We start from the raw sequence: 16,864 nt of genomic DNA, 5'->3' as shown, positions 1-16,864 counted from the left end.
CTATAATGTATAAATATACACACAGAAATAGGGAGACTCTGGACTGCCATTTTGAAGTATCAAGTTCAGCTGTCACCATCTTGTTCTTTTTGGAGCCAGAAGTGACCATATTTGGGCAAGAGGTTGGAGCTGTGGATGAACGAAGAGCGGATCTGACAGCCTGTCACTCAAGCAGCCTGCCCTTAAATATGCGTAACTTTAGGTCTTAATAAAATCAAACAGTTGAGTTATATGAAAATTCGCCCCCTGTTCAGTTGTCACTAAGGGGAAAATTAACTATAGAGACCACAACAGTTTTTTTGTACCAGGCTGTAAACATGTTTATTTCTGTTTTAAAGTTGGGCATTTTAACATGGTTGATGGGGATTGTCTCACTTCTGGAGCCAGCCCCAGGTGGCCGTTCAAGGAACTGCAGTTTTTGGCACTTTCGCGTTGGCTTCATTTCTCAGCTCCAGATTTTGCCACTCGACTACAATATAATATATATGAATGTATTTCTTGCTCTTTCCCTGATGGTCTGAGAAGTTGGTAGTCGCTTTTTAAAAATAAAGTCACTGAGAGGGTCTAAAAAGTGACCAACTCGAGCTAGAAAGTCACCAAGTTGGCAATGCTGAGTGCACTGCTGTAAAGGAAAGGGATAAGCTGGCTTTGTAACACAACACAAAATGAGAACTCATTCATTAAACTGAATGCAGCACAATTATCCGTTTATCTCAAAATTATTTTCTTAATCGTTGGAAGTTAAAATCATAATTCAAATGAAAATCTGATTACTAGCCCAGCCCTATGATAGACTGTATAACACTTGCTATATCCCTTAATGTCACACTTCAGTTCCAAGATAAAAGACCGCATGGATGAAGAACAGATAAAGTCTGCTGGCCAGGTAAAGACATATACGCTGATGTCCTAACCAGAAAACCAAACTGGAAAGATCCAATTGCAAGAACAAATATCCAAAGATCCAAAGTACAAAGTGTCTTCTCTGAGGTAAAAAAAATTAACAGCTATTTTCTTTTCTTTTCAGCACAGGCCATTTTAAAGTATACGGAAGCCTCTGTGTGCTTTTTTTTCTAGACAACTATAAAGGATTGTCCTGCTCTGGGATTTGATGTCAGCAGAGTAAACATGTCCTTTGCCCAGATATTCTCATCCCAGCTTTTTATAGGGCCACACAGGGACATATTTGATTATTCATTCTCTATTTTTACTGCCCTGCCTTGGCATTAGCTGTCAGTTGTTTTTGGCCTTCTTGCATAGTATCTAATTATATCTAAGAATTTATCTGCCACAGCTGTTAGCAGTCTCTGAAATCATAGAGATATGATAAATCTGAGCTTAAGAACAGGGGCTGGTGGCAAAGCAAGGCATAACCCATAAAAAAGTTAGTCATACTTTATACTTCCTATGCAAATAGTAGCAGCAACTTAATATGTCAAACAATCTGATGTAGGATCTGCAAAATATCTATATTAACATTAAATCACGTACTAACCCTAAATTCTCTGCATTTTTTATGTTTTATAATGATGGCTCGTCAGGTCTCAAGTTATATGGACAAGTCGTCAGAAACGACGAGACAAGTCTGATGTTTTTCCTTTTTTCATTCTTTGTATAAAATGGCGTAACTAGCCCAAAGATATGATTCTTCTACACCTACAAAAGTCCCTCCGTACCTCTGTACAGTACACTCCTTTTGAAACAGAGAGGGGAGAAAAGCAGAATGTGAGACAAAGACGAAAGAATCTGCATGATCTACTTAAATGTTTCTCCATTCAAATGTAATAGCCCGCAAACAGACAATAAACGATCCTCAACTATCCCTCCGCTCCTCTCATTCTTTTCAGAAGCTGCGAAAGAAAGAGAGGGGATGAAGAGAGGGGAGTGTGTGAAGCCAGGAGAAAAAGAGTGAGGGAAAAAAGGGAGGCAAAAAAAAAAAGTAAAGTTGCACAAATCTGGGGAGAATAGAAAACGACAGAGAAGAGAGTGAGAAAGACAGAGCGAGAAAGGGAACAAGAGTGAGCTAACCATCAAGAGCTTTTGATTCCCCCCATAAAATGTTCCTTTTAAGAATGCCCATGAAATTAGCTTGCTGAAAGAAAGCAATCTCAATCGATTCAATCCCCTCTAAAAAACTTTCAAGCAGCCACCATACCTCCAGCTCTTAAGAGTCTCTGCGGGACATAAAATAGATTCTCGCTTCTTCTCTCTAACCCCCCTCTTTATTTCCTCTCTGTCTTACTCTTTCTCAGTTTCCCTTTCACCTTAGCTGCCATCTCTACATTGGCACACTGACAGAAAGAGGAGAAATCTGTAAGTGCACAACTGAAAAATGGATGTCGGGCCACAATTTTCAATTTGTGTTAGGCTCTCTCACTACACTGCCACTTGCCAGCTCCAGGTGGATATGTGGATCTTCCTAAGCAGCACTCTTTATAAGGTCCCAGAGTCCCATGTGAATATGGGAGAGCAGGGGTGTCAAACATACATCTCACAGGCCCCTGAAAGGGTCCATCCACTGAATGGCACCAAATATTACTGCACTTGTGAAGGAAAAGAGGTGCCAGGTTTCAGAGGCAGGTTTAACAGTGAGTTGCCTACTTTAGTGTTTCTCAAAAGATGTGCAGCAGCACCAGTCCAGGTGTGCCATAGGCTTTTGAGATAACCACAAAATTATAATAATAATCTAATATAAAAAACCTTCACCGGGAACCTATTTGTCACCATTTGCATGTGGGATCTATGACTGTGTGACACATCAAAAGCCCTGATTGGCAGCCAGTGTGAGGGATGGGGACAATTAAAAGGAGAAAGCCGTGAGCGGGAGAGTGGATTGCTTTATTGTACCGAGCAAATTACAACAAAGTACCAGTGAAGACGACCTTCCAACGAAACAAAAGAGAGTAGAAAAAGCTACCTGTTATATTTTATCTGTGTTTTATTGTCTCGTGTCGTGATAAGAGTGTTAACACATGTTATAGAAGCTGTTGTGCACAGATATAAATGCAGATGTACTTTGAGATTTGGGCTTGTCCTTTAGTGTGTCTTAGGCATAAAGGGTTTGAAAACCACTGGTCTTCTTCATGTAAGATGCAAAAAATCTGTATCAGACTTCTATTGTAAGACAGAATTGGTGGAACCCTATTCCTATAGAATTGCCACAAGTTCTTATTTTTAAATGGTATGAAAGGGGATAACTGATCCAGCTTTCTCAATGGCTTCCACTTTCATTTGTTTTGGTGATGCCAACATTGTGACACAGGAGTGGAAACGTATGGAACAATGCACATGTCAGCGAGCAGTAGACTGACTGCATGCGGAAACACTGAGACATATTGTTGAAGTTGAACTTATTTTTCTGAAGACGTCTCAGGCTGTTCATCATCTGTTTTGTAAATGGATGAACGCATTCAGAAAGTCCTTGTACTTCTTTACACAAACAGAAGGGGGAATATTTGAAGATGTTCCTACTCTGGCCTACTTGAGATCAAATTGGGTTGTCTGTGGCCCATGAACTAAAATAAGTCTGATACTTCTGATGTAGAGCCTGTTGTGCACACACTGCATCTAAACATGTAAGGAATGTGACCTTAACAGGGTCAAAACTACTACAAAATAATCTTTCAGTGTGTACTATGTGGAGACCAGTGATGGACCCTTTACTTTCATTTGAGGATTCAATTTTTTAAATAAGGTTGTGGATCCCATTTAGAAAGCTTCATCATGCATTCACTACTTCAGTATTCTCACTAATTTACTCCTGGAATTTGCCCTCGTACCAAAAATGAAAACCAGGTTTGGCTTAATTTACAACTGCTGAAGGTCAAAGTCAATGAACTGACATTTTGTAGACTGGGTGTTTTTCAGTTTTTTCAGTATACTGTGTCTTAAATTGGTTTAACTACGCAGATATCAAGAAAACAGATGACTGAGGAATGGAGAATATAGGTGCCTCGTGAATGCAAAGTGGTCCATTATTCATGATAGCTTTCAGAACACAGTCAATTTCCATTTACTAACTACAGCTGTGAGGACTAACAAGATGAGCATCTCAGCTGTCATTTAATTCAAACTCAAGATTTATACAAACAATCATCTGCAAACAAGGTGTGACTTGTCAGAGAGAAGTGAAGCATGCACTCCAAGCAATCCACATAACTTTTACTTTTCTGGACCTTTTTAGAACTCAGCAACACATGAGACAGCCCGGTTAAAGTTGAATTAAAGAGGAACTTTGAGGCAAGTTGGCTTAAAGTTGTATGGAGAGCCAGGAGCGGTCCCTAGGACAGACTGTCCGACAGTGGGGAAATGAGGGCAGAAGAATCCCTGATGGATTCCTGGAGGCCTGGAAACCTCGGTGAGGAGAGGAGAGGAACTTCTGAAAGCTAAGTTCTGCACTTTCAGGGATCAGCGAACAAAAGCAGGTAGAAGAGAAGGAGGAGGACAACCGAGTGAGGGAAAGTAGGAGGACGTTCCAGAAAAGAAGGAGAGTGAGGTAGAGGGAGAGCGGATGAGTGAGATGGTCGACCTCATGAAGTGGCAGAAGCAGTAGAAATAGCTGCCCCACTTGTAGACACACTTTCTGTTGCTAGCCGACTGTCCTCGATGCACTGGGGTAGCTAACCTATATAGGCCTGCTCCACGCCGCAGCATCTCCTACACGCTCACAAACACACACCGACACACACTCAGTGTCTCTCTCTCGCTCTCTCCTTGTCTAATACACACAGGCAGGCACACATGGAAGGGGAGGGGGGGGAGGCTAAAATCAGGCCGCACATGCTGTAGCTACTGCTGAGTTAAGTCACCTGTGCTGCTAGCCTAGCTTGCTAGCGGGCAGCCAGCTGCTCCTCTAATTAAGAGCCCATCTACTCAAGGGGCCTGAGCATATGGAGGACTCTATAGCTGGGAACTGGTTTTATAATAGATAGCAATGCCATACGGTTGGGCACTGGCCAGACTCCTAAAGTTGGACACACTGTGTTGGGAAGATAAGGTTATTTGGTCCTGACCAGAAACTGTGCATTAAGAGTTTGAGGATACAACGATACCTCCAACACTCTGAGACAGTGACGAGCTTGTTCAGGATTTATGGGAATTGCCCTTCTCCTTCTGAATGGACCAGTACCGTATAACTGGTATGCTAATATCATGCTGTTTTCCACCTGCAGAGTAGATGAGACACTTAGTGGCTCTACTTGAATTCAAATGATTACCTGCAAATTAATCAAACCACTTCACCTCAGAGAGGTGATATAATTGAGTGAATCTTCAAAGATGAAACCTCTCCTCGTGTATACTGTACTGTAGGAGCAAAGAAAGAGCATCTTTGTGGCGACCCTCCTGGTGGGCCAAATCAAGGTGATTGTCTGAAATTAGTTTTAATTAAATTAATTGAAATTAATCAGAATGTCAGAAAAAAAATCACCAGAACTTATGGTATCAAACAACTTTATAAACACCGTCCTTTTGTTTCTGGCGAAGAGTTATTAAATAAAACAAAGCAGCTTGACTAAATACATGCTCTAAGGGGGCCTCACCATACTAATGTGCACATTATGCCATGTGAGGCATGACAACACATAAAAACACACAGACGAACAGAATATTGAGTGAATTATAATGTCTGAGGTATAAATGCAACCTATTTGACTGAAGTTACTTTGACACCTTCAACAGCATTTTTATTGACTTTGCTGTCCAAGGCCAGGACTAATGGCTGCTTCACAAAACAAGCACACACACACACACTTGCATAGTGCATACACACAGGCAATGACAAACACATGGGCACGCATACAAATTTGCACTTTAACACATTCTGCACAAACCCACACCTTGGCTTGCTTTAGCCTCCAGTACCGACAAATATACAATTATGTGAGGCCATTTCAGGCTACATTATGAGAAATGCATTAGTCAGTGATGGCAAATGGAGCACAGCGCACAAATATCTAAGGCTGTGTGTGTGTGTATGTGTGCGAAAGTGACAGAAAGAGAAACACAGAGAGGAAAATTAAACATAGGAAAGGTAAAAACCTGATAAAGCAAGAATGATGACAGTTATCATATGATTCAAAACTGTAATTTCATGCAGACGCAGTCAGGAAAGTGGCTTTTTTTTTCCGAGGCACAGTGAGGCGTTTTCCTGCACCTGTAATGGTGACTCGTCTTGCACCGCAGGAGAAACATAGTCAAAGCGAGGGGCGTCACTAACCAGTGCTGCATTGCAATTTCGCTGTCAAGATTCACCATCTATAGCCCACCTGTGTGGACCTGGTCAATAGTGCACTGTGCAAAGTGCATCTAGATCTGTGCTGCATTTAAGACTGTAGTTGAGGGAGTCAAGGCCCACACAGAACTTTGTAAAAAAACATAAGCATGTTAACCTTGTCTGTTTCATTTTTATTTTCTTTTTACAACTGACACATTTACGGCATATAAATAACTACAAAATAGTTAGGGTCCGGGCAGCTAAGCTGCCAGGACACTACTGTAATCCTAGGTATTCTTCTTCTTTCTTCTTTCGAGGAAATCATACTTCCCATGGGTGAAAACTCACCAAACTTTGCACAAAGGTCCAGTCTCATGCCAGATATCCTCAGCTGTAAACTCAAGCCAATAGTCCTGATGGTGGCGCTACAGCAAGCGTCTAAAGTTCAAATCAACCATATGTGCTACAACTTCACAACTTTCATCAAACTGTAGGCTCAATACTGAAGAAACTTTTGTACATTTAAACCTATTAAAAATTATGAAGTTCATCACTCTGTTTTTTTCAAAAACTGTAAAACTTCTTAAACCTATCTCCTCCCACAATTTTTGCTCAATTGATACCAAACTTGCTACAGAGCATCTTCAGACTGTCCTTCAAAAACTACGTTTCTCAGATTTTTGATGTATCAAAAATTGAGCCTACAGTGCATCAAAATGTTTGACTGTAAACGGTACTGTAAACATATACATGCAAATTCTTGCTAAATAAATCTTCAATGTTCATGAAAAAAATGACAAAATTCTAGAGTCATGGTAGATGATGTGTGGCAAATTTCAGAATTTTATCTCAAAAACTGAATTTTTGACAGCATTTTGAATTTTGCTCTAATGTGAACAATTGGAGTCAATGTAAAAATGGCAATTTTAAACATCAGTTTCACTTATGGAGCAAATCAATCATTGTTACAAACAAATTACCAACATCTCCATGCTGTCTAGATGCAATATGTGTATTTTCAGATTTTTGTTTCAATAACTGAATTTTTTACAGTGGTTTCAAATCTGGTTTTCCATGTATGGACGGCTGCTAAACCTGCACGTCTGGCTTAGTCAATGTGTGAAGCTACACATGAATTGTCACTGACTAATTAGCTCAGTGAGATAGAAATTGATTCTTAATCTCAGAGGTTGTGAGTTCAAGCCTCAGCTGATGCAAAAGGCATATTGTGTTGCTAAATTCCTAAATGTCTTCCAGTTCTTCTGCTTGTTGCTCAGAATTGCCTAAAAATGCCCGGACCCGACCCATCGCTGCGCAGCAGCTATAATTTTATTAATAATTTCAGCGAGGTAGAGTTAAGATTAGCATCTGGTTCTTATTAGCAACCTTCATCAACACCTTTTAATTCAGCCAATTAACTCCCTTTATTGTCATCTGAGCATCGCAGGTATGTGTTACACATGCAGTCTCTAATTTAGGTTTTTGTTTTTGTTATTTTATTCATCTCTAGTTGTTTGGAAAGCTGTATTTTATTCCTTTTTTTTTTTTCAGACACTGAAAAAATCTGTTTGCAAACCGGGGGCTCGCACAGCTATCTCTAAGTTCAATGTTCGGTGTGGTCCTTCTAAAAGCCCTCAGGGCTTTTTTCATCCCGCTTATGCATTTGTCTTTTGTTTAATCAAATGTAAAAATAAAGAGCCAAAGAACCTCAGTGGAGCACTATGTTAAAGCATAAATGCACAAACACCAGATCCACTGTGAATACCTTAATCAGATCTTCCACCTGCACCAGGATGTTGCAAAATAACCAAAGTCCACACATCCAACTGATCTGCTGCAGTTTGATATTCTACACAGGCTGCACCATTGTGGAATAAAAACAGGTTTTTGGAGGCAGTGACACTGTCGAGATGAACTGGACAAGAGAAGTTCATGTAGTTCCGTTCAGAAAATCTGAAGGCAATAAAACTCTCTTGTTTGCTGTCAGAAACCACACACTCTAGACCACTGTTCAATCTCTGTCTCCAAAAAAGGTCTGGCAAATGTAGAACGTGAAGCTTAGTTCCTTTAGTGGTAACAGACCTAATAAATGACATAATGTGAATTGGCAGAATCATAACTGTTAGTTTATTTTATAGTTACATTACAGGACTTTCCTTAGAAATCTCTACTCTATTGTGAGACTGAGTACACTGTGATAGAAAGAGCACTTTTCTGAAGGGAAATAAAGGTGCCAATGTGATTTGCCATGATTGTAACAGGCACAACACATCCACTCATCTTATGTGCATATATTGGTTGATAAATCTTAGTGCTTTAAAGTAACTTATTGTCTTAATCTCCTCTATCCAAGTGAAAGAATATAAATTATATGCTCTGTGAAGGCAATTACCGGCGGTGGAGAGTAAGTACATTTACTCCAGTACTTTTAAGGTACTTGTACTTGCTTGACTATTTCTATTTTATGCTACTTTATACTTTTACTCCAGTACAATTCAGAGGCAAATATTGTACTTTTTACACCACCACACTCATCTGTCGGCTGCTGTTACAAGATTTTTTGAGAGGTGGGGAACACTCTGGACAGGTCAGCAGACTATCACAGGGCTGACATATAGAGACAGACAACCAATCACACTCACATTCACACCTACGGGCAATTCAGAGTCAGTTAACCTAACCTGCATATCTTTGGACTGTGGGAGGAAGCTGGAGTACCTGGAGAAAACCCACACTGACACGGGGAGAACATGCAAACTCCACACAGAAGGGCTCCCCACCCTTAGGTTCGAACCAACCACCCCAAACCAGGTACCTTCTTGCATTGAGGCTACAATGCTAACCACTGCACCACCGTGCTGCCTGTATTATTGCTACTTTTACTAAAATAAAACATTGTTGCAGAAAAAGTGACTTGGTGTTCTGCAGTATGTTCACGGAAATCCACAGAGAGAAAGTTTTATTTCTGTTATGTTCTGTTAATTTGCACTTGACATTGTATGAGTAAAGTCAAACATTATCTGTGTGCATGTGCGCGTGTGTTAGTGTTGGTATTGTGCACCCACTCGCTAACAATGACACAGCTTTCCCTCTTTAACAATGTTTCTCGCCAACTTAAAAAGCAGTAGGATTAGAGGTATAAAAGAAGTTTTCCAGAATATGAAAAAAAAAAAAAAAAGTGTTTTAAAGGAAGGAAACAAAGAAACAGACCCCAAAACTCTGCTCCTGTTTCCGTTACAGGCAGCCATTTTTAGTCAGTCATCCATTAAGTCTGCTGCGTTCCCATACTGTCAGCCCCAAGTGAAGGCAAAGAGGCCATGTCAACCGAGGGCCGAGGTAGGAAGCAACACAGCACCCTCTCTCAGCACTGCAGGAATTGGAGGAAGGAGGGGAAGAGCAGGTAGTGGACTATAATATGAATGTCACTGCAGTACAACATCTTTAGAATGAGTAAGATGGATTAGAGCTTTAGCTCAACGTGAACAGATGCTCTTAAAGAGATGGGAAAGAAACGAATGGAGGAAGGGTGGGGGATGGCAGCTGCGGCTCAGCATAAAATACATTGCCACAGATAGGACAACAAAGTAAGAGCATAGAGGAGGAAGGCAATGAAGATTTTTGTTATTGTAATAGAGCTTCACTTAGTGATTTGCAATCTTAATGACTCAGGCGTTCTGAGATAAAGCACATTTCCAGTGCGACAGTGCATTGTTTGTGTGTTTGTGTCTGGCAGAGCAAAAGAGAGAGGGTGTGTGTGGTCTGTGTGTATCTCACCTCTGGCCCCATGTGCTCTGTCTGTGTTGCGCGGTCAGTCATTTGGCAGTCTTTCATCTTCAGGGCAGCTTTGGCACTCTCCTGCATACAAAACAAACCCACACCCATCAGCCGTGTCCAAAATCTCACAGAGAAAGAACATCAAATACAAATAAATCAGAACAACTAAACGCTCTCCCAGCAGACTTATGCCTTGCCTCCACTCACAACACTTAGATTAGTTGGCTTCTATGCTTAACTAGCTATCAAAAGAAGAAGAAAAAAAGTACCGCAGCTCTGAACAACCTCAACAAAGCCAAATCCTTTTCTCCCCTTCAGCTGCCTCTCCTGGAAATCCAAGAGGTCATAAAACTGGGCTGAATTGCGGGAGAACTTTTCTATAGCCAAATACTGGAGCAGAAACCATCCTCAAAGTACACCAGTAGAGAAGAATTCATAAAATGTGACAGCTAGCACTGGCCAGCCTGCTCGAAAGGTCCTTCTAGGAGATAATTAATAGGTTTCCTCTGGCAGATTTACAGACGGAGGTGCAGAGAGAAAAGTGTTTGCCCTGTCCTTCAAAATACAGCACTTTTACCTTGACTAGGAACCTCCCGACTCCTGTTACCACTATGTGATCATTTTGAAAAGGCAGTTTGCAAGTCCTCTGAATGAGAGGAACCTAGCACTATTTCCACCGGGAGCATTTTATGACGATGTCACTAATCATCCTGACACGCTCGCCCTACACTACTCACAGGCCGGGGGAACAGAGTGGGTTGAAAGTTGCAGCGGTTATGAAATATTGAGAAATTCATTAACCTTGATTAAAATTAATCACCCAAATTAGGACAAGGTGTAAGGATGGGTTAATGGCAAGGAGAAAGAAAGGGAGTTAATTTATGATATAGCTCGAAACCCAATACACCGCCCTCTTGAAATCCAGCAGAAGCGAGCTGACAGATTAAGTTAAAAACCTGTTTTCATTAGTCATGCCCGTGCCCACATGAAAAGCAAAGGAGGCTTTCCGCAGCTAAATGTTGCAGTTGGTGCACGGTCCTTCAACAAAATGCACCAGCAGAGAGAGGAGAAAACTCATAAAAAGTGACAGCTAGTGATGGCCAGCCAGCTAGCAGGTCCTTCTAGGAGATAATTAATAGGTTTTCACTGGCAGATTTACAGACGGAGGCAGAGTGAGCAGAGCGTTGGCTATGAGCTGCCCTTTCCTTCAAAATGCTGCACTTTAACTTAGCTGCGGCAGTCAAGGTATCCCTTTTAGACTTTCCCACATAGACACATACACCCTCACAACTACTCTCAAGGACAACATGGCCACACAGATACACAACTATAGGAATTTGAAGCAATGACAGAATAACCTTTGTTCGAAGGACATATGATGCAGTTAAAAATAAGGTTAAGCTGCGGCTGCAGTGAGGATACAGGCTGGTATGAGACGATTTATCAATACACACACACACGCACATAGATATATGCCCACTTGTGCTCGTAAAAACACACGAGCGGCAGTACATGTCTGGAAATCAAATCCAGCTGGTGGCAGGAGCCAGAACATCCCTGTCAGAGAGAAGTGCCAAACAGATGAATACACTCACTCACACATTCAAGGCTGATCAGCATCTGTGTGTGTTTGTGCATGCACAAGCCACTGCATGGCCCAAAGACTGATTGATGGATCCATGTGTGATGTAGGGGGAAAAAAAGAAAAGAACATTTGGTGGTTTCACCGTGTCACCATATGGGAGAGAGACAGAGAGGGAGAAAATAAAGAAACAAAAAGTTTAGGGGTAATGAGAGAAAGGAAAGAAAAGAAGTGGACACAAAGTAAATAGAGGGAGGCGACTGAACTGTATATAAACTTGGAGACTTAAAGGAATACTTCATCCCCCAAATGACCATTTGTTTATCAATTACCCACCTGCTGCTGCTTTGAATTCATGAAGTAAACTATTTGAAATGCATGCCTGGTGAACAAAGAATCCAAAAACAAAGAAAATTCTTGAGGAATTTCAGACACAGAGGTCTCCATATAACAAGAGCAAAAAATATCAAAACATCAGTTAACAAACTCTCACACAACTTGTGCAGTATAATCCAAGGCTCATTTATCCTGTTGTACGCTCAGTACTTTCCAAACAGACAGCCCTTTCCAACAGGGAACTGAATTGAAAGTGAAACTTATCTATGCTCTCCTCAAAGCCAGACTCCACTGACAAAAAGAGTAATTCTACCTCACTGAACCATGAGTTGCTGGTCTACCACTGCCTCAATTGGTTAGTTTGTTTGTGTTAATGTGTGGCTTTGCTGTTTTAAAGGGTAAGTTCAGATTCAGCCATAATATCACTGTTTTTAAAGCCACCAGAAACCTTTGACAAAAACAGTATTTTTTTTACCTCGCTGAACACAGGAGCTGCTGGTCTACCGCTGCTTCAGTTAGTTAGTTTGGTTGAGTTATTGTGTTACATTTCTGAATACAAACTAACCCTTTAAACAGTCACACAATAACAAACTAACTGATTGAAGCAGTGACAGAACAGCAACTCCTGTGTTCAGGGAGGTAAAATTGCTGTTTTTGTCAGTGGAGTCTGGCTTTGAAGAGAGCATTGATAAGTTTCACTTTCTATTCAGTTCCCCATCAGAAAGGGCTGTCTGTTTGGGAAGTACTGAGCATACAACTTTATAAATGAAACTTAGATTATACTGCACAAGTTGTGTGAGAGTTTGTAAATGGATAATTTGATATTTTTTAGCTGTTGTTATACGCTGTCACCTTTGACTTCACTGCATCAACAATTTTCTCCGTTTTGGATTCTTTCAGACCTGGAGTTCCTTTGTTTTGTTCCAAATCAGGGACTAATTTTGTTGCGAGGTTTTCCTAGAGTTGGCTCATGTTCTCACGGCAGCATTTACAAGCAGACCAGATCAAATGCCTTGTGCGAGAAAGCTGCTCTTGATTGGTCAGAATTTCCATGCAATAATCCAGGAAGTAAACAAAACACTGAAGAGGAGTACACTTGCAAGATAAATGTGACACTTTCTAATGTCACAATGGAGGGACAACTACGCAGGCTGATTTTAACGCTGCTCATCGTGGACTATATTGCTGTCATTGTTCATTTTAGTCAAACCATACAGTTTGAAAACGAGACGCGGCTCCAACTAGAAAACAATGTTTTGATACATTGGATGTGCTGAATGTGCATATTAAGGCAGTACAGGAGGAGGTGCACATTAATAATCCTCCAGGACTGTAACATGCTCATGTTTAACCCAAACAGTGTGTCATGTGACTGCAGTTGGTTCGGACAGAGGTCGGAACACGCTTCACCACAAACAAACCGTGCCAGAGTTTGTTTGTGACCGGATCAAGACCATATCTTGAAGAAGGTCTTGGTCGGGTTGTTTTGGTGCACACCTGAGTGTGATTGCTGTGTTCACACCTGCCCAAACGAGCCGCACTTAGGGGGCAAACAAACTTAAGTTCTATTGAAGTGAACCAAACAGGGCAGGTGTGAACCCTTGGCGAACTCCCACCCTTAGTTCGCCAGAGAGGCATGCGATTCAAACAGTGATGATCATTGATCATCTGGGGGGTGAAGTATTCCTTTAAAGGATCAGGCATGTGATATTCTATATTTTTGTTAATATCAAAAAATCTTAAACAATAACTTAATGCTCCTAACAAGTATTGCTTGTGTATCTAAAGCCTGATACAGTTTAACTTATTCCTTTCTGTCACAAACCTCTATTGTTGTCCAAAGCCCATTAAAAACACATCAGTGAGCCACGCTGTTGCACCGGCTGATATGTTCCTTCATTACCATGAACAGCCCTTCTAGTTTATTTTGATTGAATCCCACATACAGCGTCCTGCTGCTGTAAATACTCACTGCTGCAACAAATCTGCGGCTGGAAATATTCACTACCACAAAGCACTATTTACTGCTGTTTTAGCAACGCTTGCTAAAATATGCACTTCCTTGCTGTTTTCGGCAACTTCACATCCTTGTTAAACTGTAACTATATATATGTGACCTGTTTTTAAAAATGTATATCTTCAGTAAGAATGGAAAGGCTTGGTGCTGAAAGCTGTAGAGAGACTGGGGAGCTGAGAAAGTGTTGAGAGACGGACTGATGAATTATTTGTTTTCACAGGACTTATGGGCATTAACAAAAATATAGGATATCACCAGCCTTATCCTTTGAAGGGACTGTTCACCCCCAAATCCATGTTTTCATCTTACCTGTGGTGCTATTTTTCAGTCTAGATTGTTTTGGTAGACATAGAGATGTCTGCGTTCTCTCTATTACAATGGAACTAGATAACAGAAAGCGTGCATTGACTCATGAACGAAAGGCTCCTGCTAGCGACTGCACAAGATGTAAACATTAATGGCGTCCTTCTCGGCTGAGCTTTAACATTAGCCAGCTCAATGATGCTAGGTTAGCTAGCAGCAGATACATGCTTCTATCTGCACATTAGGGTGTATCTCGGTAGGAAGAAAGTAGTTCCTACTGAATATGAAACTGTTGACTACAAGGTCTGTGGATTATCTTGAGTAATCAGGTCATGAGTTCTAGAAAGAGACACTGCTGTTGAGTTTTTCAAATGTATTTTTTTAGCACTTTGAGCACCACAAGTCGAGTGCCATCTAGTTCCATTATATTGGAGAGAAGGCAGACATCTCTACGGCCGTTATCTCCAACACTTGGCAACTCACACCAAAACAATCTTGATCAGGGATACTCAACATGCTTTGCCTGGGGGCCACTTTTGCAAAATGACTTGAGTCCAGGGGCCAGCTGCAGCAACACGCGTAGGTCAGGTGTATGCAGGGGCATTTCTTGGATTTGAGGACATTTGGGGCTTAGCCTGGACCTCTGTCGGGGGGTCCAGGTGGATCCTCCCCTGACACTTTTTATTTTAAACAAGCTCTATTTGGATACCTTTGATGCACTCTGGTACCTTATTTACGAAAAAAAAAATCCCAGTGTGAATCAATTTATTTTTATTGTGAATTAGGAAACAGCTGGATAAGCCACCTGCCACCATATCGCGGGCCAGATTTGGCCCGCAGGCTGCACGTTATGTATGGCTGATCTAGATTGATAAATAGCACTACAGATAAGTAGAAAATATGTATTTTTGTTTTGGAGTGAACTGTCCCTTTAAGTTGGCTAGTTCAAGTTCAAATGGTTGTCTTGTTAAGCTGTTTCATATGGTCAGAGAGGTTAACTTAACTGTAGGTGTGTTTTTGAGGTTGTAGTTTACAGTGGTGGAGAGCTGTGGGCTGCTTTATAATATTCTCCCCCCTTTGTTCTTAGATTAGATTAGATTAGATTACATTACATTACATTAGATATTACAAGTGTGCCTAATAAAGTGGCCACTGAGTGTAGATTTTCACTAATCTAATTTATACTCATCAATTTATTCTTGTTTTCCATCTCAGACACACAGCTGAGGAGAATTTTTGACAGCCCTTGGATCAGTTTGATATATAGAATATTGATATTTTTATGTCATCTATTGCACCAGCACAAGAGCATATCAAAGTTCCTGACATAGTAAGTGGAAATTTATTCTGGGTAATAACCTTCATGGTCACAAACTATAGTCTTTTAATAATTAAAAGTCTTTATCACACTAAATATATCACATCGAGCCACCTCCAGACAAATCAATCAACCTGAGCCACTGAAGACTGCCACGGTGAAATGCCATCATCTTTAAGTAAAAAAAGATCACATTTCTTCTATAACTTCTAATCGGCTTATTTAAAGTAGTTCATTTCTAAAGTGTTTTATTCAGTGAATTTAATTTCCGTGTGAAATGATATTGTAATTAAATGTAAAATGCGTTATAGACAATTATAGAGTGCTGCGTGTATTTATTAAAATTAGCTGCAAGAAATTATTGACTGCAATTAAAAAGGTGTTTTAGTGTGTTAGAGTACAGTATGTTACACTGCTTGTAGAAATTAAATTTAGAGAGAGAAATGACTGTTGCATTAACTGTTAAACTGTGTCAATAGACTTTTTTTTTCCTCCTTTGTTTCGTGGGTATTGTACAAGAGGAAGGCTCAAGGTCTGAATGGTGGGTAACTCCAGACACAGCTGTGTTCTGAGGAAACTGTACCTGTGCACATAGCTGTTTGAGTGGCCATTTAAGTCATCAGGTAAGTCTGACATCTGAATATAAATGCATTTAATTTTACATTACGTGCACACAGTGCTGAAAACAGCCCAGACGGAAAGAGGAGAGAGGAGGATAGGTGCTGCTGAGGGAGAAAAATGAGATGTGAGTGCCAGAAAGTCATCAAACAAACAGATGCCAAATGAGACTCAAGTCAGTGGGTTGGACTGGCATCGTTCACAATAGCGCTATAACACTGGCACATTATCCTGCTTAGGCCTGGCATTATGTCTGCATTACATTGCTTTGATAGAACAGGTGACAAATTACAGACTTGTAGAAGACGAATGACGAAAAATGTCGCCGTATGGAGGATTCTTGTACATGGTCCAACAATTTCCAAAAGGGTGGAAAGAAACACAGATGACACAATATGTTCTGCATTTAAACACCCATGTTTCATGAGTGTAATTTGGTTGTTCCAAGCATCCAAACATGCTGCAGGGGCAAATTGTAAAAACATTAAACTTCTCTTTTGGCTGGACAAGGAATGGATGAATGGCTCCAATTGAGAACTGGATCCAAATTGTCGGCTCCATCAAAATCGTATGCCTCTGATTTTACCAACTCCTTTTACTGATGCTGGTGTGTTTTTCTGACAGTTGTCCATTGCAAAAGAATGACATCAAACTTATGTGTCTATGCTGCTAAACAGCTGCTGCAACAAGAAGGAGTCATAG

The 16,864-nt window shown here is 40.7% G+C and overlaps 1 protein-coding gene across 4 annotated transcripts in view; it reads right to left on the bottom strand.

Moving 5' to 3' along the window:
- Positions 1-16,864, bottom strand: part of ccser1 (coiled-coil serine-rich protein 1) — a 184,946-nt gene that overhangs the window by 78,425 nt on the left and 89,657 nt on the right. For 3 of the 4 annotated variants that reach the window (XM_050050500.1, XM_050050501.1, XM_050050504.1), the window contains exon 10: positions 9,989-10,069. In XM_050050500.1, the coding sequence (XP_049906457.1) occupies positions 9,989-10,069 (81 nt within the window). Of the gene's footprint in view, positions 1-9,424; positions 9,582-9,988; positions 10,070-16,864 lie in introns of those variants that run through there. The other variant, XM_050050502.1, reaches the window with a different exon arrangement.

The sequence above is a fragment of the Epinephelus moara genome, chromosome 8 (assembly GCF_006386435.1).
Source record: "Epinephelus moara isolate mb chromosome 8, YSFRI_EMoa_1.0, whole genome shotgun sequence".
NCBI lineage: Eukaryota > Metazoa > Chordata > Actinopteri > Perciformes > Serranidae > Epinephelus > Epinephelus moara.
The sequence above is the reverse complement of the archived record's forward strand: the minus strand, read 5'-3'. Positions and strand labels throughout refer to the sequence as shown.